The 21,084-nt window shown below is 40.6% G+C and overlaps 2 protein-coding genes across 13 annotated transcripts in view; one reads left to right on the top strand and one right to left on the bottom strand.

Annotated features, from left to right (window-relative positions):
• Positions 1–942: 942 nt before the first annotated feature.
• On the top strand, positions 943–5,892 carry leap2 (liver-expressed antimicrobial peptide 2). The gene is made up of 3 exons (XM_030753824.1): positions 943–1,234; positions 2,440–2,627; positions 4,200–5,892. Exons 1-3 carry the CDS (start codon positions 1,160–1,162, stop codon positions 4,252–4,254), a joined length of 318 nt encoding a protein of 105 aa, XP_030609684.1. The 5' UTR covers positions 943–1,159; the 3' UTR covers positions 4,255–5,892.
• Positions 5,893–9,901: 4,009 nt separating this feature from the next.
• The window catches only part of phka1a (phosphorylase kinase, alpha 1a (muscle)), a 50,997-nt gene continuing 39,814 nt past the window's right edge, over positions 9,902–21,084 (bottom strand). For 2 of the 12 annotated variants that reach the window (XM_030753330.1, XM_030753335.1), the window contains exons 26-35: positions 17,054–17,169; positions 16,773–16,808; positions 16,498–16,533; positions 15,051–15,086; positions 14,899–14,934; positions 13,538–13,576; positions 13,191–13,352; positions 12,795–12,848; positions 12,180–12,380; positions 9,902–12,099 (exon numbers count right to left, since the gene is read on the bottom strand). In XM_030753330.1, the coding sequence (XP_030609190.1) occupies positions 11,926–12,099; positions 12,180–12,380; positions 12,795–12,848; positions 13,191–13,352; positions 13,538–13,576; positions 14,899–14,934; positions 15,051–15,086; positions 16,498–16,533; positions 16,773–16,808; positions 17,054–17,169 (890 nt within the window). In that variant the 3' untranslated portion in view covers positions 9,902–11,925. Of the gene's footprint in view, positions 12,100–12,179; positions 12,381–12,794; positions 12,849–13,190; positions 13,353–13,537; positions 13,577–14,253; positions 14,284–14,314; positions 14,646–14,898; positions 14,935–15,050; positions 15,087–16,497; positions 16,534–16,772; positions 16,809–17,053; positions 17,170–21,084 lie in introns of those variants that run through there. The other 10 variants (XM_030753341.1, XM_030753331.1, XM_030753332.1 and 7 more) reach the window with 10 other exon arrangements.

The following is a 21,084-nucleotide window of genomic DNA, read 5'->3' as shown; positions in this document are numbered from 1 at the left end:
AGGTGCTAAAACATCTTGTTTCAGACACCAAGAGCCAGTCTAAGATAAATAAGCATTTACTGTGACTCATGCAGAGCTACTCTCAGCCTCTGAAACTCCTAAATGAAGCTATTATTTTGTAAACTTCTGTCATTTTTACAGCCAGAAAGATGGACAAACAACGGGATGGCTATTGGCTAACGTCTTGTCAGTCACAAGTTGTTAGGCAGTTGCTGGTTTATTGTAAGCTTAAATCAATAAAAGATAAACAGAGAGACCTTCGGGAAGTCTGATCTTTCCTCCCATGAAGATGAGTAAAACGTGCTTCTCTTTTTGTATTTTTGAGGAAACAAAGTTTTAATTTTAGTACCACAATTTTTTTTTCCCCCAGTGAGAGCAGGCTTGTCTCAGAGCACATCTGCACGTATATGTCAAACATATCACACATGTCATAAACAAGTACATATTGTGTACCTACATATGTAAACCACACTTCATAAATTTGCACCACCTATATTATATAAGTTGGAGTATAAGAGTGCACGATGTCAGTGGCCTTGGTATTGAAATATGTATTGCAGAGCACAGACTGATAAAACCTTATCATTCTCAAAGTTCATTCACTTGCAGCGTGGCATTGAAATAGAAACACAAACATAACTTTAGCAACCTCTTTCAAACAAGCTCGACCCAGCTGTGTCTTTGTGTTACCGCCGTGTGTGCAGTGTCTGCTCCCTCTGTGCTCACCCTAGACACAGAAGAAGAAAAAGGAATGTGTTTGTCTTTTTAATAATAAGAAAGGACTTTCACTGAATATATTGGATGTCATGTGACATTTAGGCTGGATAAGAGAGGTAAAGAGGGTGAAATGGGTGGACACAGTATGAACTGTGATTCGTTCTCTCCCTCCCTCCCTCATTGCTCTCCCTTTCCAGGGATCCAGCCCTGACTATATAAAGGAGAGCCCAGAACCTCTTTGAGTTCACTGACTCAGGCTCACTTGAAGAGACTTAAAAGCTCCAGGCTGACTACTTGGATTGAAAGTTGGCTGAGGTGCTTGAGTCGTCCACGAAGTTGAGGTCAAGAAACGTGGCCCAAGACAGAGAAAAGAGAGAAAGATTAAAAAAAAAAAACAAAAAGCGGGAATCTCTTAACAGCAACAACCAAGTGCACTGGAAAGATGCAGAAGAAAGGCTTCATCAACCAAAAGAAAGCAGCAGCACTGTGCATTGTCCTATTAATGGTGGCTGAACAGGTGAGTGCACTACATATGCTAACAAACACAGCTCTGATTTTAAATGAACCCTCTTAGGTCTAAGTTGTCATCAGCAACAACCCCTAACACTAACTCTAATTCAAACTCTGAGCCTTCAGAATGTGTCATTTTTGGTTTTATTAAATTGTTCTACTGAGTGCTGACAATCAGGGAACCAAGAAAGATATATATTAAAAAAAAAAAGGAAAGTAACATCGAGAGTGTATTTTGCTTTTTCTAAATCATATTTAGTATAACAAACAGATGTTACACCAAAAAAAAGTGTTTTAAAGTTCTCGTGCACTGATTTGTAGCTGATGGTTGCTTGTTAGTGGGGATTTAAGGCTACAGTTACATAGTTACATAATCTCACATAAGTCTATCCGCGGTATCTTTCACTTCCACTGTTTTTGGCTTTAAACAGTTATTGTGAAAGTTCCACTCTGGACTTGCCCACTTTGCACATCTGGTGTTATTTCAGCTGTCAGTACTACAAAGTACTAGATATTGATGTTTAATGGTACCTTCACTGAGCTAGGGTCTTCCTCTGTGGAGCCTCCATGAGGAAGAACTAAAGCAAAGAACTAAAGGGCTTTCTCTCCTGCAGTTTGTATCTTCCTCCTCTTTTCTGTTTTCTCTTTCTCCTCTCTCGCCCCTGTCCTCAGCCTGGTTCTGCCTTAGGTGTCTTCCTGTTCATTGGGAGCTCTTCCTCCCCACTGTCACCAATGCTTGCTGATAGGGGATCATCTGATTGTTGAGGTTTTCTCTCTGAAATTGGGGAGTCCTGTGCCTTGAGACAACTGCTCTTATTTTTAAAACAGAGGAACAACTAATAAAATGCAAGTCATTTGTAGTTTACGACATCGTCAATGTTTGAATGAAATCAGCTCCTTACTGACTGATAAAGAGTGTGGGAGGTGGGAAAAGCTACCGAGTCAAGTCCAAATTCTTTACTCGAAAGAGCTGATACTGAATAGATTTCTTATATTTGCCTAGATTTAGCCAGTACACTGTGTAAACACAAAAATTTAAACTGTGCCTCCAAATCAGTTGTCACTTCTTCATCTTCCCACTGCTTTGACTTAGCATGCGCTGTGATACATCAGTGCCAATCATGCGGTCTTCCTGATTTCCCATGTCTTCTGTTGGATTCTTCCTTACTTCCTACATTCCTATACCTTTCTGTATCCCTGTGTGTATTCCAGGTGTGTGCAGGTCCTTTGGTTTTACAGGCTCATTCCAGCTCCATCCAGAGTGTAGCACTAAGGGGGTCACATGCCGTCCACGCTCCGAAGAGGATAGCTCGAATGACCCCACTGTGGAGGATCATGAACAGTAAACCCTTCGGAGCTTACTGCCAAAACAACTACGAATGCGCCACAGGGCTCTGCAGGTAACTGTGCTGGGGAAAATAACCAGCCTATGTAAAAGTAGGAGGTCAAATTAAAAAAAAAAAAAAAAGAATTATGCAGCTTAAGCATTTTTTAAAGAAGCTAATGTTCAGTGGTTTTTCTTTGAACTCAATAATTTAATTCAGCTTTACATGAAAATACTTATGAAGGTAATTAAAATTATGCTATCAGCCTTTTATATGTGACTTAAAACATTAAAAAAATGTTTGTCCAATAAAAATAAATCACACCCAAATTTACTAAAAATATGAATTTTACTGTTTGAGGAAAGTCTCTTTAATCTGATTTTCACTAGTATTTAATGGGTTTTCTTTCATGTTTATCACATTATCCTCACCAGCTAAGTTATTCACTTGCCTGCAGATAAATGTATTGGGCTGGATTGCATTTAATTTAGTGTACTAATGAATAAGTTGGTAATTGTGCAAACTCAAACAAATCTTTTCTATGGAAGCTTGTTTCTGCCATTGAAAGAAAAAAAATTTGCCATCCAAAAAAAATTTGCATTCCAGCGTTCCATCGTCCTGGTCGTGGAACGCTGGACCAGCTCTTCATCCTCTCATGGATATTCGACTGTGCACGGGAGTTTGCCCATCCAGTCTACTGTGCTTTGTGGACTTGGAGAAGGCATTCGATCACATCCCTTGGGGTATCCTGTGGGAGGTCCTGTGGGAGTATGAGGTGTCTGGACCGTTGTTGTGGGTCATTCAGTCCCTGTACAACCACTGCAAGAACTTGGTCCATATTGCTGGCAATACGATGGACTTATTTCCTGTGGGCGTTGCTCTTTGCCAGGGCTGCCCTTTGTCACTCATTCTGTTCATAATTTTTATGAACAGAATTTTTAGGCGTAGCCAAGTGGCGGATGGCTTCTTCTTTGGTGGCCTCAGAATCTTGTCTCTGCTCTTTGCGGATGATATGGTCCTGCTGGCTTCATCAGATGGTGGTCTCCAGCTTGCAGTGGAACGGTTAGCAGCCGAGTGTGAAGTGGCAGGCATGAGAATCAGCAACTCTAAGTCTGAGGCCATGGGCCTGATCCAGAAAAGGGTGGAGTACCCTCTGTGGCTCAGGGACGAGTTCTTGCCCCAGGTGGAGGAATTTAAGTATCTCAGGGTCTTGTTCGCGAGTGACAGGAGAAGGGAACGGGAGATCAACAGACGGATCGAGGCTGCTTCTGCAGTGATGTGAATGCTGCACCGGGTAGGCCCCAGGGTAGGCCCAGGACACACTGGAGAGATTATATTACTTGGTTGGCCAGGGAATTCCTTGGGATCTCCCCAGATGAGCTGGTGGAGGTGGCTGGGGAGAGGGAAGTCTGGGCTGCTCTGCTTAGGCTGTTGCCCCCGTGACCCGGCCCCGGATAAGCGGAAGAAAATGCATGGATGGATGGAACTTGAAATTTGGAGGGGGGTGGGGTTCACTCATAAATTACTTAATTTGAAATTCTGGCAGAAACAAACTTCCAAACAACAACAAACAAACTTTTCAGGATTGCTCTGGAAATAAAAAATAATAATAAATTAAAAAAAAAAACACTTGTGTTTTGCTTTTAGGGCAGGACACTGCTCCACAATCAACCGTTCCCCATCGGAGCCGGTGAACTACTAGACATCTGAGGACACAACCAGCATGTTCATCCTGACGGGTTCTGAAAACTGGGATATCGACTCACCCAGGAATCTTTTTTTCTTTTTTTAAAATCAGAATTTGTATTTATTTACCAGTATAATGATATCTAAATGACTTTGTAAATGCACCTGTCAGGCAATTACTGCTCCACCTGATGCATTTTAAATGGCCAACAAAGATTCTCAAGCAGTTCAGTTGAATCAGCAGGAGCTGGTGTGAGGGAATGGGCTCCTCAAGGTGTTCCTCAAGCAGTTCAAACCTTCTATGACAGGATGAGTTTAATCACATAGAAAGTTGGATTTCCTGTATTTCTGTTACTGTGGAGCTTTTTTTTTTATTATCTCAGAGGCTGTGTTCCTGGTAGGTACCCTGGCCTTGAACTTATCTCCATGACTGACATAACTTTTTATTGACAGTCCCTCCTTCACTCTTATCATGAGACAACAAAACATTTTTAAAGGATTCCTACAATCTGAACTCTGTAACTCTGAGCACAAAAGTTCAGACGTAGTTTCTAGATCTTTATGTTTGAATCAGATGTAACTGCTCTTTTTTTTGAGAGAGAGAGTGTGGCAAAATCTTTTCACATCAGAAAAGTTTTTCCATGGTTAAACTAAAAGGCAAAGTGTAAATGAAGAGTTTGCGAACCAAAACAGAGCAACTGATGTGGTGCTGACCTTTAGCCTTCGGACACCGCTTGCTGTTGGGAATTGTATAAAGAACAAAGTTTGTTCCAGAAGTTGCCAAAATATTAGTCAACGAGCACCTGAAAAAATATTATAAACTCATTATAAAATCATTTCGACCCTAAGAGCAGTTGTGAAGTGCAGAGCCAAAAACAGATATAGTAAAGTAGTAGAAATTGCATTAAAAGGGCTATAAAAATCCAAAGAAGGTGGAGCTACAGAACAAAAAGATAAGAGGAAACAGGAGGAGAAGTTACAAAAGATCAGTGCTTATGTGCCCCACATGTCTTTATGGATTTTCTGATTCATTCTTTTAAAAGTTATTTTATTTACACCGATGGCTCTTGACAAAATGTGCAAACACAGTTTAGAATAAAAGGCAATGAGAGTAACTGACAATATCTGTAGTGCATGCATAATGATTCTGGTATTTTATTTATTTTATCCTTTGTTTAAATGTCAAAATGTTCCCATTTTCGTTATATCATTGGTTCATATTTTAGATTTTTTTTTTTTTTTTTTTTACATTTAAAGCAGGAACTTTAATGTATCTTCATGCTCAGACAATCTTAACTCTGCAGTCTCAAAGTTGACTTACCTGTGTGCTGAGTGCACAAATACTGGGAAAAGATTCCTCACTATGAGCTGCACAGCCTTGTTTTTTGTTTTATTTTTATTTTTTTGCACAACCGTGAAATCCTGAAATTTATGAGGTGGTTGCAGATTTACGTTCAACTCGCCTGCACAGTTTACTTCGTGCACACAGCATGTGGATGCTGATATTTTGTACGCTCAGGTTGCACTTTTAAACCCAAATTATCTTTGTACTGTGTACTGCTTACTGTACTGTGTTACTTACATGTACAGGGCTGGAGATGAAGTGAAATAAAAGCTTTGGGGAAAAAAAAAAAAAAAAGAATCTGATGCATCAGCGCCTTAAAGGTGCCACATTCATGCTGTTCTGCTTTGTCTTCTTGCACACCTTTCACCCGGGACATAATGTGGACAGAGCAGATGTTTGAATCCAAGGTAAACAAATCAATCTGCTGCCAGTGTTCAAAAGTCAAACAGCTGCTGGCGCTCAGATGGTTTGGTCTTTCACAACGACAGACGTGAGCCAAGTGTGTGAGTGGGTGTAAGACACAGATCATGTTGAGTCAAGAGGAATGAGTTTTCCACATCTTAACAGAATGCACAGAATCATCACTAATCTCTGTCTGCATGTTTGCAGCTGCAAGCATGGTGAGACTGCACATTCCTGCTGAATTCATTTAGCAGAAAGCATATAATAAAAATTTTGTACTCATTTTAAGTTTGGAACAGAAGAGGAGACAAATCTGTGCAGACAAACTTTACATTTTATTTTCCAGAATATATTTATTAATATTTTTAAAAAAAGTTAATTTAAAGAATAAAACCACTCTTATGAACCACGGTAATTCATATCCAATCCTTCACAACATTCAAAAGGGTCCCGAAACCTTTGATATTTTCTTTAACTTTTAATGTAATTTTAGTTGTTATTTTAATAGTCATGAGGAAAAAAAAATTTTTCACAGGATTCCCCGCAGCCCTGAACGAAACGTTGCACGAACATCATCACTCACACAAACATTATTAACATTAATTTATATGTTTCTTTAAGATTTATTGTAAATCCCAGTTCGTTGATTTTCATAAATATTTTGTTCATTTCATCATCCCCATGAGGAGGAGGTGATACGTTACGTTCTCCGTTTGCATTTGTCACCCATCCCTGTCACTAAAATTTGTATCTGGGAGGGAACTGTTGTTCGACTCATCACTACATATGAATGAAGAACGAAGAATATGCTGGGCGTCAGGTGGTTCTCGGGCGCCTGGGGCCGCATTCTTGGCTCGTGCTGGGGGGGCCGGCCCACGTGGGGGGTTGGACTGCTCATTGCTCTCTGGGGCTCTTGTCCTTTGGCCGTGGGAGCTCCATCTAGGGTGTCTTTCCTTCCTCCTCTGGGGTGTGCGTGGGGTTATCATTGGGATATGTGGCCTCAGGTCTACTGGGCTCCTGGTGAGCTGTAGCTGGCCCGGGTCTCCTGGGCCTTTCCCTGTTTACCTCTTGATCCCAGGGGGCATTGTTGCAGCTTCTCATCCTCATTATTGAGAACATTTCATGACAGAAGCACACACACACACACACACACACACACACACACACACACACACACACACACACACACACACACACACATTACAACATAACACAGCAGGATTGTGTGTGTGTGTGTGTGTATTATGTATGTGAATGTGTGGATGTACTGTATGTATGTACCTAACTGGCTCTGTCCCCTTATTTCTTCTGTTTTCTCCCTTCCAACTTTTTATTCTCTCCCTCTTCTTCTTACTCATTCCTTCCTGCCTGTCAGACCTGGCAGTCATATTCTGTAGACAATAATAGAAATTAATGAATAAATAAAATAAAAAGACAAACATGAAAAAAGACAAACATGTTTGGTACAACGCTGCATTCGACTCATGATTCTGATTGTGAAAACTGCCAGACGTGACAAGCTAAAAAAAAAAAAGGTGCCACAGAAAATGGTTACTTCAAGTTATTGCTGCTAAAGGTGGTTCTACAAGCTACTGAATCATGGGATGTACTCAGTTTTTCACAGGACTGTATCAAAGATGGATGTAACTAATGTAACGTCACACACTGGTTTGTGACGTCCACTTTTTCACCGTCACATCTTCAGTCATCAGTCGCTACCCTGGATAATCCTCCTGACTAATAATAACCAAAATTTATAAAATGGACCTTTTATTCAGAATGTCCTGAAATGAGTGAATGAACCCATAAACACACCAGGAAAGTGTTTGCTGAGGTCAGCAGCCAAAATACTGGTGCTGAGGCTTCAAAATGGAGAGTCCAAAACCATCGTGTGATGTCACACTGGCTTCGTCCATCTTTGATACCGTCTGTGACTGATGCCCATTGGTATAGTGTTTGAATGTTGGCCATATGGAGTGCAGTTTGAGCCATAAATTTGTGTGATCAAATCCTAAAATTAGGTAGGCTTGCAAATAAAAACTGCTAGAATGCAACATCTGAGTTGTTTTAGAAACAGATTACTGGCACATGAGTGACTCTTACAGCTGAAATGTGTTCATGTTTTTTGGCAAACGAAGAAGGCGATTTATCACCAAGTGTTAGTATTCTGTTGGCTTTCAGATCACATCTGGTTTCACTTTAATTAATCACATAATTCAGTGTGCGAGCTGAACAGATGACTAAAAGAAGCATGCGTGAAAATGAAACCACAGGAGGAAACGTCACTGACTGCCATTTGATTAGGTACACAAACAGATTTATGTTTGCCATCATTTGGTGGCTGGTTTGCAGGCGTCTGTGTGTACTCATGTACACACTCTCAAGTGAAGATTTTCAGGCCTGCCCAGTGTATTGTGTGTTTGTCCTCACCTGTTTGCTTATCAGATGTATATCACCTTTTCCCTTCAGAACTGCCTTAATTCTTCATGGCGCAGGAAACATTCCTCAGATTTTTGTCCATATTGACATGATAGTGTCGCAGAGTTGCTGTAGATTTGTCATGATGTGAATCTCCTGTTCCACCACATTCCAAAGGTGCTCTCTTGCATTGCTGAGGCCATTTGAATACAGCAAACTCACTGTCATGTTCAAGAAGCCAGTTTGAGATGATCATAGGTTTGTGACATGGTGTCTTATCCTGCTGGAAGCAGAAGATAGGTACACTATGATCTAGAAAATATCCCCCACACCATTATACCACCAGCAGCCTGAACCACAAGGCTGGATGGATTTCACAGCAGAAATCAAGAATCATTAGGCCAGGTAATGTTTTCTAATCTTGGTGAGCCTGTGTGAATTATATCCTCAGTTTCTTGTTCTTAGCTGACATGAGTGCGGTCTTCTGCTGCTATTCAGAGATGCTCTTCTGCATATCTTGGTTATGATGAATGGTTATTTGAGTTGCTGTCCATTCTCCTCTGACTGCTGACCTCAACAAGGCATTTTCTCCCAGCAGTTTTTGAAATACTCAGAGCGGTCCACATTCAAAGTCACTTAAATTACCTTTCTTCCCCATTCTGATGCTCAGTTTGAGCTTTGGCAGGTCATCTTGACCATTTCTACGTGTCTGAATGCATTGAGGTTCTGGCATGTGATTGTTAGATATTTGTATTAATGAACAGTTGAGCAGGTAATGAAGTGTATATTTCAACTGTTTATATGTACTGTTAATGAGCCGTAGACTGTATAGTCACTGGTTTTAACCTTTTTCCATTTAAATAATTTATGCATAATTTTAACTTTTTGCATAAGATAACCTTTCTGCTTAAAAACCTTTAAATCTAAAAATAACTTCTATTTCCATCCATTCACTTCCGCTTATCCCGTTCATGGTCGTGGGGGGCTGGCGCCTATCCCAGGTGACATAGGGCGAGAGGCAAGGTCCACCCTGTACAGGTCGCCAGCCTGTCGCAGACAAGAGACAGCCAACCAACCACACTTACACTCATGCTCTAATTCACACCTATGGCCAATTTAGAGTGGCCAGTTAACCTAACCCCAGTAAGTGCATGTCTTTGGACTGTGGGAGGAAACCAGAGTACCCGGAGAAAACCCACGCAGCCACGGGGAGAACATGCAAACTCCACAGAGAGAGAGAGGGAGGCGGAATCGAATCCAGGCCTCCCAGATGGTATTCTAACTGTGAGGCAGCAGTGCTAACCACCGCAGCACAATGCTGCCCAAACTTCTAGTTTTCAAGATTAATTAAGCTCATTTCACCATGTATCCAGCGGGATCCTTGTAGCTGAGTGGCATACTGTGATATACATCGCAGATTAAGCAGGTTAGAAAACAAACATACTTTGAAAAGTTTGAAAACAGCTAATCAGTAAAGTCACTGAATAAAAACATAACAGATTTTTATTATTTTATTACAGAATTAGTTTCAAAAACAAAAACAGTCAACCAGTAGCTTTGCTCAGTGGAACGCCGACTCACTCTCACTCTGATATGATGGATTGTGTTCACGTGGCGTGCGCTTAAAAATCACAAATAACTGACATCAGTTGGTTATTGGGCATTTAAACAAGAGGCACAATCAGGTATGTTCTTGAGTGATCATCATTTTTCCCCACTTTGCCCTCGATGTACTAAACAGTGAACAATCAAAGAGCCAACAGCATGATGTAAAACAGCATGTGCAGGTGAACGACCACGAGTCTGACTGTAATCCCTCTAAAAACAGACTAACAAAATTACAGTTTTAGCCATCGGAGGATGAAGGCATAGAAATACATTCACATACATGCACTTACATGCAGGAAACACTTTCTAAGAAATTAATACAATCAAAGCTCGTGTGTCAAAAAAAGTTTGCTGTTCATGGACAGTTTTAAATAAAACAGCACTCCTGCAGTTTCAGTCACACAGAAACTTTTCAAATCAAATACAGCTATGTTAAGGCATTATGTCCTCTTTAAGGCCCTATCTACAGGAGCTGACTTTAATTAATTAGATCTAAAAAATAAATACTAGATTTCTTTTTTTGTTCCATTATTTTATACACCATACAAGCACGTAGGACTGGAGGTAAACAAAGTTATGTGAGTTTTAGTGGTTGAGCTACCAGACAATAAATTAGCAACAGTTAGAGGATCAATTTGAAGAACTTTATGTTTAAGTTACACAGTTAACAGCAGTTAGACGTGAACATATTTAAAGTAGTGATGAACAAAAGAAAAAAGTGGGAGAACTATTTTCCAGCTAAATTGATCATAGCTGGGGATCAATTTACTTTCATTTGCACAGATTAAAGGAACACATTTGGCTATTTTTCCCCCATAAATGCATGAAAAAATGAGCAGAGGATGGAAATGAATCTTAGCTGCTCTACAGGAAAATTCTCCTTTTTTTCTCCTTGGAAAATCCCTAAAAGTCGTACAGTATCATTTGTGCAGCTTATTTCTTTGTGTGACAGACCCTGACAGTCCAAAATCTACTGAAAACACACTTTATGTCACTTTATCAATAACTGTTGCCAATTTAAATTAAATCTCTCATACATTTTTCTTTCTAGGGTGAATAAAAAAAAAAACAAAAAAACAAAAAAAAAAAATACACCAAATGTGTATTAATCCGCAGCTGAAAATAGTACCCAAGGTGCACACAGTTTTGATAACATTTGCTAATAACTACAGTGCCGTGATGTTTTAGGGAATCTGTTCAAGGATCTGTGGTTTTACAAAACTTAGATCAACTTTTATTCTGCATTCACACTAAACAAAGTTTTAACAAAGTGCGTACATACAAAGTTTATGGAATAAGGCAAAGTAATGCAAATTTGCACCGACTGATGTGAATACTGATGAGTTAAAATAGACGGTTTGTTAAAATTCTTCAGCTCTGGCAAAAAAAAATTAGATTCACGCTGCGTCCCAAACCCATCAGCCTGGATTCTCTTACACTGCCAAAAATCAGATGGAGGAAAAGCTTAGTGATGCTGTTTGAGGGCAACTGGAGTTGAAGGGTTTATCTTTGTTTTTATACAGAGACACTTGGAGAAAAGTGGGCAAAATTTTTGTATCCAGCTATCAGTTTTACTCATTGTCATCCTCATAACTCTTGCTCCTAGGGGGCAAATGTTTGTGCAATTTAAAGACTTAAATTAGGGCACTGTTGGTGATTACTGAGGGTAAAATAAATGCAGGAAGTCACCACCCTTACAAAGAGAAACAGACGGGGCTAGCTAGTGTGGTTGCTACAGTGTGTGCGGCGCTCTGCAGTACGAGCACCGGTTGAAAAGGAAGACTCTTCACATAAAACCTACAAATGCACCACCTGATCCATTTTCTGCATTAACGCACAAATGGTGACAACATGAAGCACAGCTGTTGATTTATTCTCATGTTGACGTAAAAACTGCTGCATGATCTCGTTTTCTCACTGCACAGCACACGACCCACTGGGCAGGAAGTCCTGCACATACACCGCCACAGCCTTTGTGAGGTAGGTCATGCTCCCGAAGCGGCCACTGGGGGCGCTGTCATACAGCAGCCTGCACACTCCTGTGGACGGGTCCCTCTCCAGGATGTGCTCCTCTGCACCAAGGTCCCTCTGGAGAAGAAAGGAAGAACAACAACCTGCTTTAACTGATCACAGGAATGTGAAAATTGCAGTTTAGAGAAACTGCTCACCTGGTCCTTGTCAAACATGTCGTTGGCCAGGTGGACGATCTTCTCCACGTGGATTATAGAGCCGATGCTCTCGATATCCACGTCTGCTAGCATGGTGAGGACCAAGATGGCCTCCACCAGCAGCTGTCGGTACTCGGGCTGAGGGACACGGTTCAGAACCGTTTCCACGTGGACGGAGAACTTTATCTCTCCTGGGGTCATCTGGAGAGGGTGGAAGAAAAAGGGAAAAGGGCAGCTGAATTATTTTTTACTTAATTAATTTATATTTTTATTTTTGTAAAAAGGTACTTTTTGCATTTATAAATATTGTAAAGCTGTCAACAGAACATGAAGAAACAAAAGCTATGACATTTAAATATTGCTGGAGACAACAGATCATCTTATTTGACACTGAGCAAGCTGAATATCAGCCAATAAATTGGTGCAACCATACTTTTAATTTTTAATTATAATTCTTAAAAGCTTCTTACTTAATAATGATACACCTAAACAGAAATGAGAGGGTGCTCCAAATAGCTTCACACTATCCCAGATGCAGCATTTAAACGATGAGACAAAAATATAAACAAGTAATATTTAGTGTGAAATCAGCGATGAATCACGTGGCTCTCTCACCTCTCTGGTAGTTGAAGATGGAAGAACAAATCCCTCTATGGACAGACCATGGCACTGCAAGAAACACATTAGTATTGTGACAATTACCATGAAGTCTAAATGTGACTGTTAGAGCTCCAGTTCAGAAACGTCTGGCTCATCATTCAGTTTACATTAAGCAGTGCTTTAATTTTTAAAAACAATTTAACAACCTGAAAACTCCAGAATTCACAAGAGGAACCGAACTGATAATGCCATTTAATCATTAATTAATGAAGTGAATAAAAAAAAATTAAAAACAATTTTCCAGGGTCATAAACAAGTTTCCAATATCTAGGAATATCAATTCTTGTTACAGAAGAAGCTGTGGAATAAATTCCTGGCAGTTGCACATGTAACTATAAGGTCATAACTCACCTTCTGTAGGATCTTCCACACTTTCTGGTAAAAGCCGACGGGCACTCGGTTCAGAGCGCCGTCCAGACGCCTCCTACGCAGCCACTGACCGTGTCTGGTATCCTTTGCAACTGGTATCTTGTCTGGGATGTCGAAGGATTCCATGGACGGCAGCCGGAACCTCTGAGCGGACGGGAAGAGAAAACAGGAGTCACTCTCTGTAGCTGTGTTCATTCTGGAAGAACAGCGCCCTCTTCCTGCTTTGAGGCACAATGACACCCAGCAGACTGCTAATCCGAATCGGACAAAGTGGCTCATGTTAGAGGGCCACAAAAAAAAAAAAAAAGAAGAATAACGCAAATCTTTACCCCAGGCTCGATGCTTTCTATGTCCGGTGACTGCATGCCCTGAGAGGCAGAGAATAAAAACAGGAAAGAGGGGAAAGAAAAAAACAAACAAAGAAAAAAAAAAAAGAGATGCACAAAATGAAAAAAGAAAAAAGTGACACGTGAAAAAAAATGATGGAGAATCAGAGATACAGAAAAGGCAGCATGCATGAATCAAAACCAGGGCAGGAAATGAGAGAAACTCTGTAACAAAGCCACGAATCATGAACTTAAACCATCCTGCAGCTAATTAAAGAGCAAATGGACCAGTGACATATTACATACTACAGCGACCTTTAGGATACAAATGTTGGGAATTTTTATATGATAAAAATAAATAAATATTTTAGCTTCATTAATATAATAATTGTCATTTCTTTGTTTAAATGAGTTTAAATTAAAGTTGCACCCAACTCTGATTGGACAATGAAGCATTTGTTAAATCTCTTTCTGTAAACCAATCAACTTATTGGTTAATCATAATTGCAGATTAATCAACAATACTTATTAGTGATTAATAATTACTGGCAAATCAGTATTTAAAACTGTGGTTAGCTGCTTAGATATTAAAATTTCAATAAAGTTTACATTAGCAGAGTGTTAATCACTCAAATGGACTCCATAAATTATTTATGTGAATTAATATTATTATTAATATTAATTCACACTCAGATTTTAATGGTCATTATCACCGTCACCTTGAGGGTGGATGTCACAGACTGGTCGAGCTGAAAGGAAGAGAAGAAAGAGCCACAGATGCAAGCTTTGATTTAACCTTCTGCCCCCCCCCCAGCATTCAGATCCCATAAGAGACGAGTCGAATCACCGACAACCGCTAACGCTACCGGCCATGACAGCGTGGCTAGTATCATTTTCACCTTGTGAGTCTGTCGGTGTCCTGTAGACGCCCACAAAGGTGATTTTAAGCATTATGGCACGTGTTCACATGTTTGCCTGGAGACAGATTTTCACAGAGGGACAGTGTGCTAACTTTGCCAGACATCGGCAGACACTGTTTCCAGGTGTGCAGCTGAGATCCAAATAAAGGTTGAGTTTGAAGATGGGCGTGGTCAATATGCCAGACTCACAACTGTGAATGATACAGCCAGGAAAGTCAACATGACGATAATAACCATGATAAAAGTATTAACAATAACAACAACAACTAGAGATGATGGGCTCTAGTTGTTGTTACTCGTCACGTCATAGATGAATTTGATCAGCTTCATTTGATTTAAGTGTAAACTGAAAATTTAATTAAAAATTTGAATAAAAACTTCAGCAGCTAAATCTTCTTCACTATGTCCAGATTTTTATTAATTCATTTCTTTTATCATCGCCACCTTAACTGAGCCAGTCAAAGATACCCTGCGGTCCATCTGCAATAGAGAAAATACGATGAAACACAATAATCAACTGCAACCCCGGCTTCCTCCTCCACAGCAAAGCCAAAGGCACATTTAAAGCTCAATACTGCTGAAATCATCAACATCACCTCTGCAACTGGATCTGTCAAAGACAGCATGGCTTCCTGGGTCAAAACAAAAACATACAAGCAGCATTACAGCGGCTGAACAAACTAATTCAGCTTGTTCTTCCGGAGCTTTCAGCTGTCTCACACAGTCTTCATCTTCAGAGAGCGTTTACACAGGTTTAAAATCAAGTCTAAAGCATGTTCACGATTTCTTTTGACTGTCCACTTGACATAGATGTTAAAAAGCAAACCTTGAAGACTACCAACATTTACTAATCCCTCATCATTAGGGGTTAAAAATTGTCCTAATTCTTTTAACCCAAAAAAAGTGATCAGTGCAGGAATTGTAAAGGAGCAACTTGGGGTTCAGTATCTCGCCCAAGGATACTTTGGCATGCAGCCCAGAGCAGACAGGAATCAAACCGCCAACCTTCCGATAAGTTGGTGACCTGCTCTACCTCCTGAGCTAAAGCCGACAGTGAAATCAGTTTCAATGAAAGTATATGAGGAAGGTCAGTCTGTGAGGTTAGCACCTGCTTGTGCTTTATCAGCAGATACACGAGCCTCCTAATGTCAGGAAGAAGACACCAAAAATGCACAAAATTAAAGCCAGTGTCTGAGAGGACACGATCCACACAGTGTACTAGTAATGAATGTGTTGCACGGTTTGGGTCATTTTATTACGGTACTAAGTTTAAAACTCCATACTGTCCTGAAAGTGGTTCATTTTTCAAGCACCAGAGGACATACAGTCTGTTTTTAAAAGCCTGCTTTAAAGAACAGTGCTAATAAAAGCTCTTTAGCACCGGTGTCAGACTCATTTCAGTTCACGGGCAAAATGCAGCCCAATTTGATCCCAAGTGGATCACATAAGTAGAATTTAATAATAACATTTAATTTAATGACTGATTCATTTACAAAACAGGTTTTTCCACATTCACTAAGTCTACTGTCATTACACGTACATCACAATTTACAGATCACGGTGAAAAGGCACAAAACCTTTTCGTAATATTTAATGTCTTTATGGTTCAAACAACTAATGTATCGTTGAGCAGGTGAAGAGGAGCTGGCTGCACAGGTGGAAACAGCTGATGTGGAAAAACAAATTCAAAGCTCAGGAAAAAGCAAGTAAGACGCTCTCAACTTGAGGCTCCAACATATTAATGAAGCTCACACATCTACAGCTTTTTAACCATGTCATGATGAAGACAGTGGAAACAGCTGAAAGCTCTGGAGCAAATAAGCCGGCCCGAGATTTTAATAATGAGCTACCTTTCTAGTGGACTGATACTCTAATTCTGATCGATCTGATTGGCGATGTTTCTGTGGAAGGTGAATTAATGGCTACAGCATGTTTCTGCACTTAATGATAACTCGTGACTTTAAAAAGTTAAAAAAAAAGAGCGAGAGAAAAGAAACTGATTTCAGTACTGTGACAGTTAATCTTCCTTCATGTGATCATCACCTTAAGAGGATCTGTCATGGATAACCTGTGCTCCACCTGCAACACAAGGATCACGTCATGAATGAATGACTGAGCACTTTTTATAGAAAATAATGCTAAAAATCGATTGAAAGACTAAAACTTAAAGCTGACAATTTGTCATCAATTAGCTCTGAAAGATTTCAGCCGTCGTTCTCATTCAGCGCGCATGCTTTCAGCTCACTATGAATTACTTTATGTCCCCACCAGCAGCCTCCTCCAGGTGAATTAACACCTAATTTAACCAACAATGTCACCTTGCTCGGATCCGTCAAAGACAACCTTTGCTCCAGCTGCAAAAACACAAAAGTCAAGTTTGCCAAAAAGCTCAACAATTTCAAAATAAGAGCCTCTCCTCCCTCCATCTCCTCCTCTTTTCTAAACAGCTGCAGTCTGATGACAGTTTGCTTCTTCCCCCATCAGTCACGTTTCAAAGCTGACACAGTGTGTCAAGAAGCACTCTGAGATGAGCTTCTTACTGTGATGACAATGTGTTGAAGAGACAGAGGTAACTACTCTCATAGTCGCGGTTCCCTACCATCTTCATGTCGCTCTTCAGTTTGCTGATGCCGGCTCTCTCGCTCTTCGTGGCACCCACGTTCCCGAGATGATGGATGGAGATGGCAGGACTGACACCGACATCCATCTCCCGTACTGTGCACAGGATTTAAAAAAAAAAAAATACATAAATAAAAACCACACACTGAGACACACAAACACAGAGGAAAGTACATGGCTATAAACTCAAACAATGGATGGATTTTTGTTTAAAATTAAGTCTGGAGAAAGATTGACGTAATACTACTGCAGATCAGATTAGGACAGCACACACAGGCAAACACTGCAACCCCATTCAAGCCCTCAAAGTCCTCAAAGGAAAATGCAATAACAATGCTGCTCCACTCCCCAACAAAAAAACAAAACAAAGGACAGTGTAATTCAGGAAATCTTTTCTACCTATTACATCACTGAATGATGTATGTTTTATTAGGGCCCGAGCACGAACTGTGCGAAGGCCCTATTGTAATTGCTTCGTTTATTATTATTATTTTTATTATTCAGGCAAATGAATTGGCTTTTTGGGGGCTTTATCATATTCAAAAACTCATGAAACTTTGCACATGCGTCACACCTGGTGAAAATTTAAGTATTTTAATGGGCTCGGGCAAGGGCGCGCCCAAATGGCTCGCTAGCGCCCCCTAAACTGGAGCCCCACCGCTGTGTTTCACGTACATGAATGAAACTTCATACACATGTATATCATGTCCAGGCGCACAAAAAATCCTCTTGGAGCCATGCCCTAAACCCAACAGGAAGTCCGCCATTTTGAATTAATTATGCAAATTTGGCGATTTGCAGCCCTCACACTTTTTCTAATAACTCAGAGGTTTTAGACGTTATCATCTTCATATTTGGTTTGTCTAACCTACACCCCCAGGGGAATCTAAATCTCCAAAATGGTGAGTTTTTGCCAAGGGGGAGGGGTCCTTATGCCCCTTTGAACTTTGATTATTTGCCATGAGATTATGATTGGCTCTCATTCATACCTACATGATCCAATGTGCATCAAACTTCTCCAGTAGGATGAGGGTGCCCCCCTGAACACATACATATGACAATATTTAATATCAGTCGCAGCGCCACCTAGTGGGAACAGGAAATGTCATATTTTACACTTGGAGGTCCAGCTCCAAGGTGGTTTAGCAGAACCATCTCAAATTTCACCTGGAAAGCCTTAAGAAGTTGGACTTACTGTGTTTTCAAAACTGTGAGTTTTTGACAAAAGGGCGTGACCCTTATGGGACGGCAAAGTTCGATGATTCGCCATGAACACAAAAATGGCTGTAACTCAAAGCCAACTTGCCCAATCTGGCTCAAACTTCAGTGGTGTGATAAGTACGCTGCCCTGAACACACTCATATGCATAAAGTCCATAAACGGTAGAGCGCCGCCTAGTGGCAGCTCGGAATATCTTAAAGTAGCAAGTTTTTTGAGTAGCCCCGGAGCTACGTTTTCTCTACATGTATGAAAATGTACAGGCTCATGTAACATCCTAAGATGTACAAAAAAGTCTCTTGGACCCATACCCCAAACCCTACAGGAAGTCGGCCATCTTCAATTGAAGGTGTCAATTTTTGCCATTTCCACGCCTGCTATTTGAACGAACTTGTCCTAGGGCATTTGACCCAGTGAGACCAAATTTGCTCCACATCATCTACACAAGTAGCCCATCAAATATTGTGGAAATCTTTACAAAATATTAAATGGCCTTATCACACCAGGCCATTGAAGTTGGCCTTCGTTTTTCTCCCTCACCACCAAAATTGTTTGTGCACTTGTTCGCACATGCTTTGTCTGATCAGGCTGAAAATTTAATCACTCATGTACACACCCAGGCTGAATCCATAACTACAGATTCAAGACTGTAGGCGCAATAGCGCCCCCTACAGAAGCGAATGAAAATTTGTATGACGTCCACATAATTAGTTTTGCTCTGAAATGCATGAAACTATCTTTCACCATTCCTTACGAAATCCTCATCAATTTGATAAGCCTCCTGCCCTGAACACATTGATATGCATAAAGTCCATAAATGTTACAGCGCCACCTACTGGCAGCTTGAAATATCATAAAATAGCATGTTTTTTAGCTAGTCCCAGAGCTACATTATATCTACAGCTCTGAAATTCTGCACACTCATGTAACATCCTAAGACGTACAAAAAAGTCTCTTGGAGCCATACTGGAAACCCTACAGGAAGTCCAGCATCTTCAATTGAAAGTGTCAATTTTTGTCAATTTTTGCCATTTTCAGGCCTGCTATTTGAATGAACTCCTCCTAGGGCATTTCAGCCAGTGAGACCAAATTGGCTCCAGATCATCTAGACAAACAGCCCATCAAATATTGTGGAAATCTTGACAAAATATTAAATGGTGTTGTCACACCAAGCCATTGCAGTTGGCTTTCATTTTTCTCAATGGCGACCACAATTGTTTGGGCACGTGTTCGTACATGCTTTGCCCGATCTGCCTGAAAATGTAATCACTCATGTACACAGCCACTCTGAACCCATAACTATGGATTCAAGGCTATACGTAGCTGCAAGAGCGCCCCCTACAGAAGCAAATGAAATTTTGTATAGCATCCACAAACTTAGTTTCTCGGAAATGTATGAAAATGTGTTTCAACATTCTTGACATCATCCTGATCAAAACAGTCTATCAGACCCATGCCCTATTTTGCATGCTGGAGCCGTGACCCCACCCCCAAATATTCCATTGCGTCTATGCCGAGAGCAAAAGATATCTTTTCCTATAAAAGAATTCAACTTTCTACAGACCTTCTGTACACCATCACGATCACAAGACCTCCGAGTGCAGCACGGGTCGACGAGCGCCACGGGTCGACGCGCAGGGAGTGCGAGGGCCCGATATCACCGCTTGCGGTTTTTCGGGCCCGAGCACGAACTGTGCGAAGGCCCTATTGTAATTGCTTCGTTTATTATTAGGGCCCGAGCACGAACTGTGCGAAGGCCCTATTGTAATTGCTTCGTTTATTATTATTTTTTTTTTTTTTTTTTTTTTTTTTTTTATTAGGGCCCGAGCACGAACTGTGCGAAGGCCCTATTGTAATTGCTTCGTTTATTATTATTTTTTTTTTTTTTTTTTTTTTTTTTTTTTTTTTTTTTTTTTTTATTATTATTATTCAGGCAAATGAATTGGCTTTTTGGGGGCTTTATCATATTCAAAAACTCATGAAACTTTGCACATGCGTCACACCTGGTGAAAATTTAAGTATTTTAATGGGCTCGGGCAAGGGCGCGCCCAAATGGCTCGCTAGCGCCCCCTAAACTGGAGCCCCACCGCTGTGTTTCACGTACATGAATGAAACTTCATACACATGTATATCATGTCCAGGCGCACAAAAAATCCTCTTGGAGCCATGCCCTAAACCCAACAGGAAGTCCGCCATTTTTAATTAATTATGCAAATTTGGCGATTTGCAGCCCTCACACTTTTTCTAATAACTCAGAGGTTTTAGACGTTATCATCTTCATATTTGGTTTGTCTAACCTACACCCCCAGGGGAATCTAAATCTCGAAAATGGTGAGTTTTTGGCAAGGGGGAGGGGTCCTTATGCCCCTTTGAACTTTGATCATTCGCCATGAAATTTTGATTGCCTCTCATTCATACCTACATGATCCAATGTGCATCAAACTTCTCCAGTAGGATGAGGGTGCCCCCCTGAACACATACATATGACAATATTTAATATCAGTCGCAGCGCCACCTAGTGGGAACAGGAAATGTCATATTTTACACTTGGAGGTCCAGCTCCAAGGTGGTTTAGCAGAACCATCTCAAATTTCACCTGGAAAGCCTTAAGAAGTTCGACTTACTGTGTTTTCAAAACTGTGACTTTTTGACAAAAGGGCGTGACCCTTATGGGACGGCAAAGTTCGATGATTCGCCATGAACACAAAAATGGCTGTAACTCAAAGCCAACTTGCCCAATCTGGCTCAAACTTCAGTGGTGTGATAAGCATGCTGCCCTGAACACATTCATAT

The sequence above is a fragment of the Archocentrus centrarchus genome, chromosome 18, assembly GCF_007364275.1.
Source record: "Archocentrus centrarchus isolate MPI-CPG fArcCen1 chromosome 18, fArcCen1, whole genome shotgun sequence".
NCBI classification, from domain to species: Eukaryota; Metazoa; Chordata; class Actinopteri; order Cichliformes; family Cichlidae; genus Archocentrus; species Archocentrus centrarchus.
This window is presented reverse-complemented; position numbering and strand designations above follow the sequence as displayed.

What these genes read in the sequence shown, in the direction of transcription:
- leap2 (XM_030753824.1), top strand. Translation starts at nt 1,160, where the DNA reads ATGCAGAAGAAAGGCTTCATCAACCAAAAGAAAGCAGCAGCACTGTGC. An exon ending in TATTAATGGTGGCTGAACAG is followed by an intron (nt 1,235 to 2,439) that starts GTGAGTGCACTA and finishes TGTGTATTCCAG; the next exon opens with GTGTGTGCAGGTCCTTTGGT. An exon ending in TGCGCCACAGGGCTCTGCAG is followed by an intron (nt 2,628 to 4,199) that starts GTAACTGTGCTG and finishes TTTTGCTTTTAG; the next exon opens with GGCAGGACACTGCTCCACAA.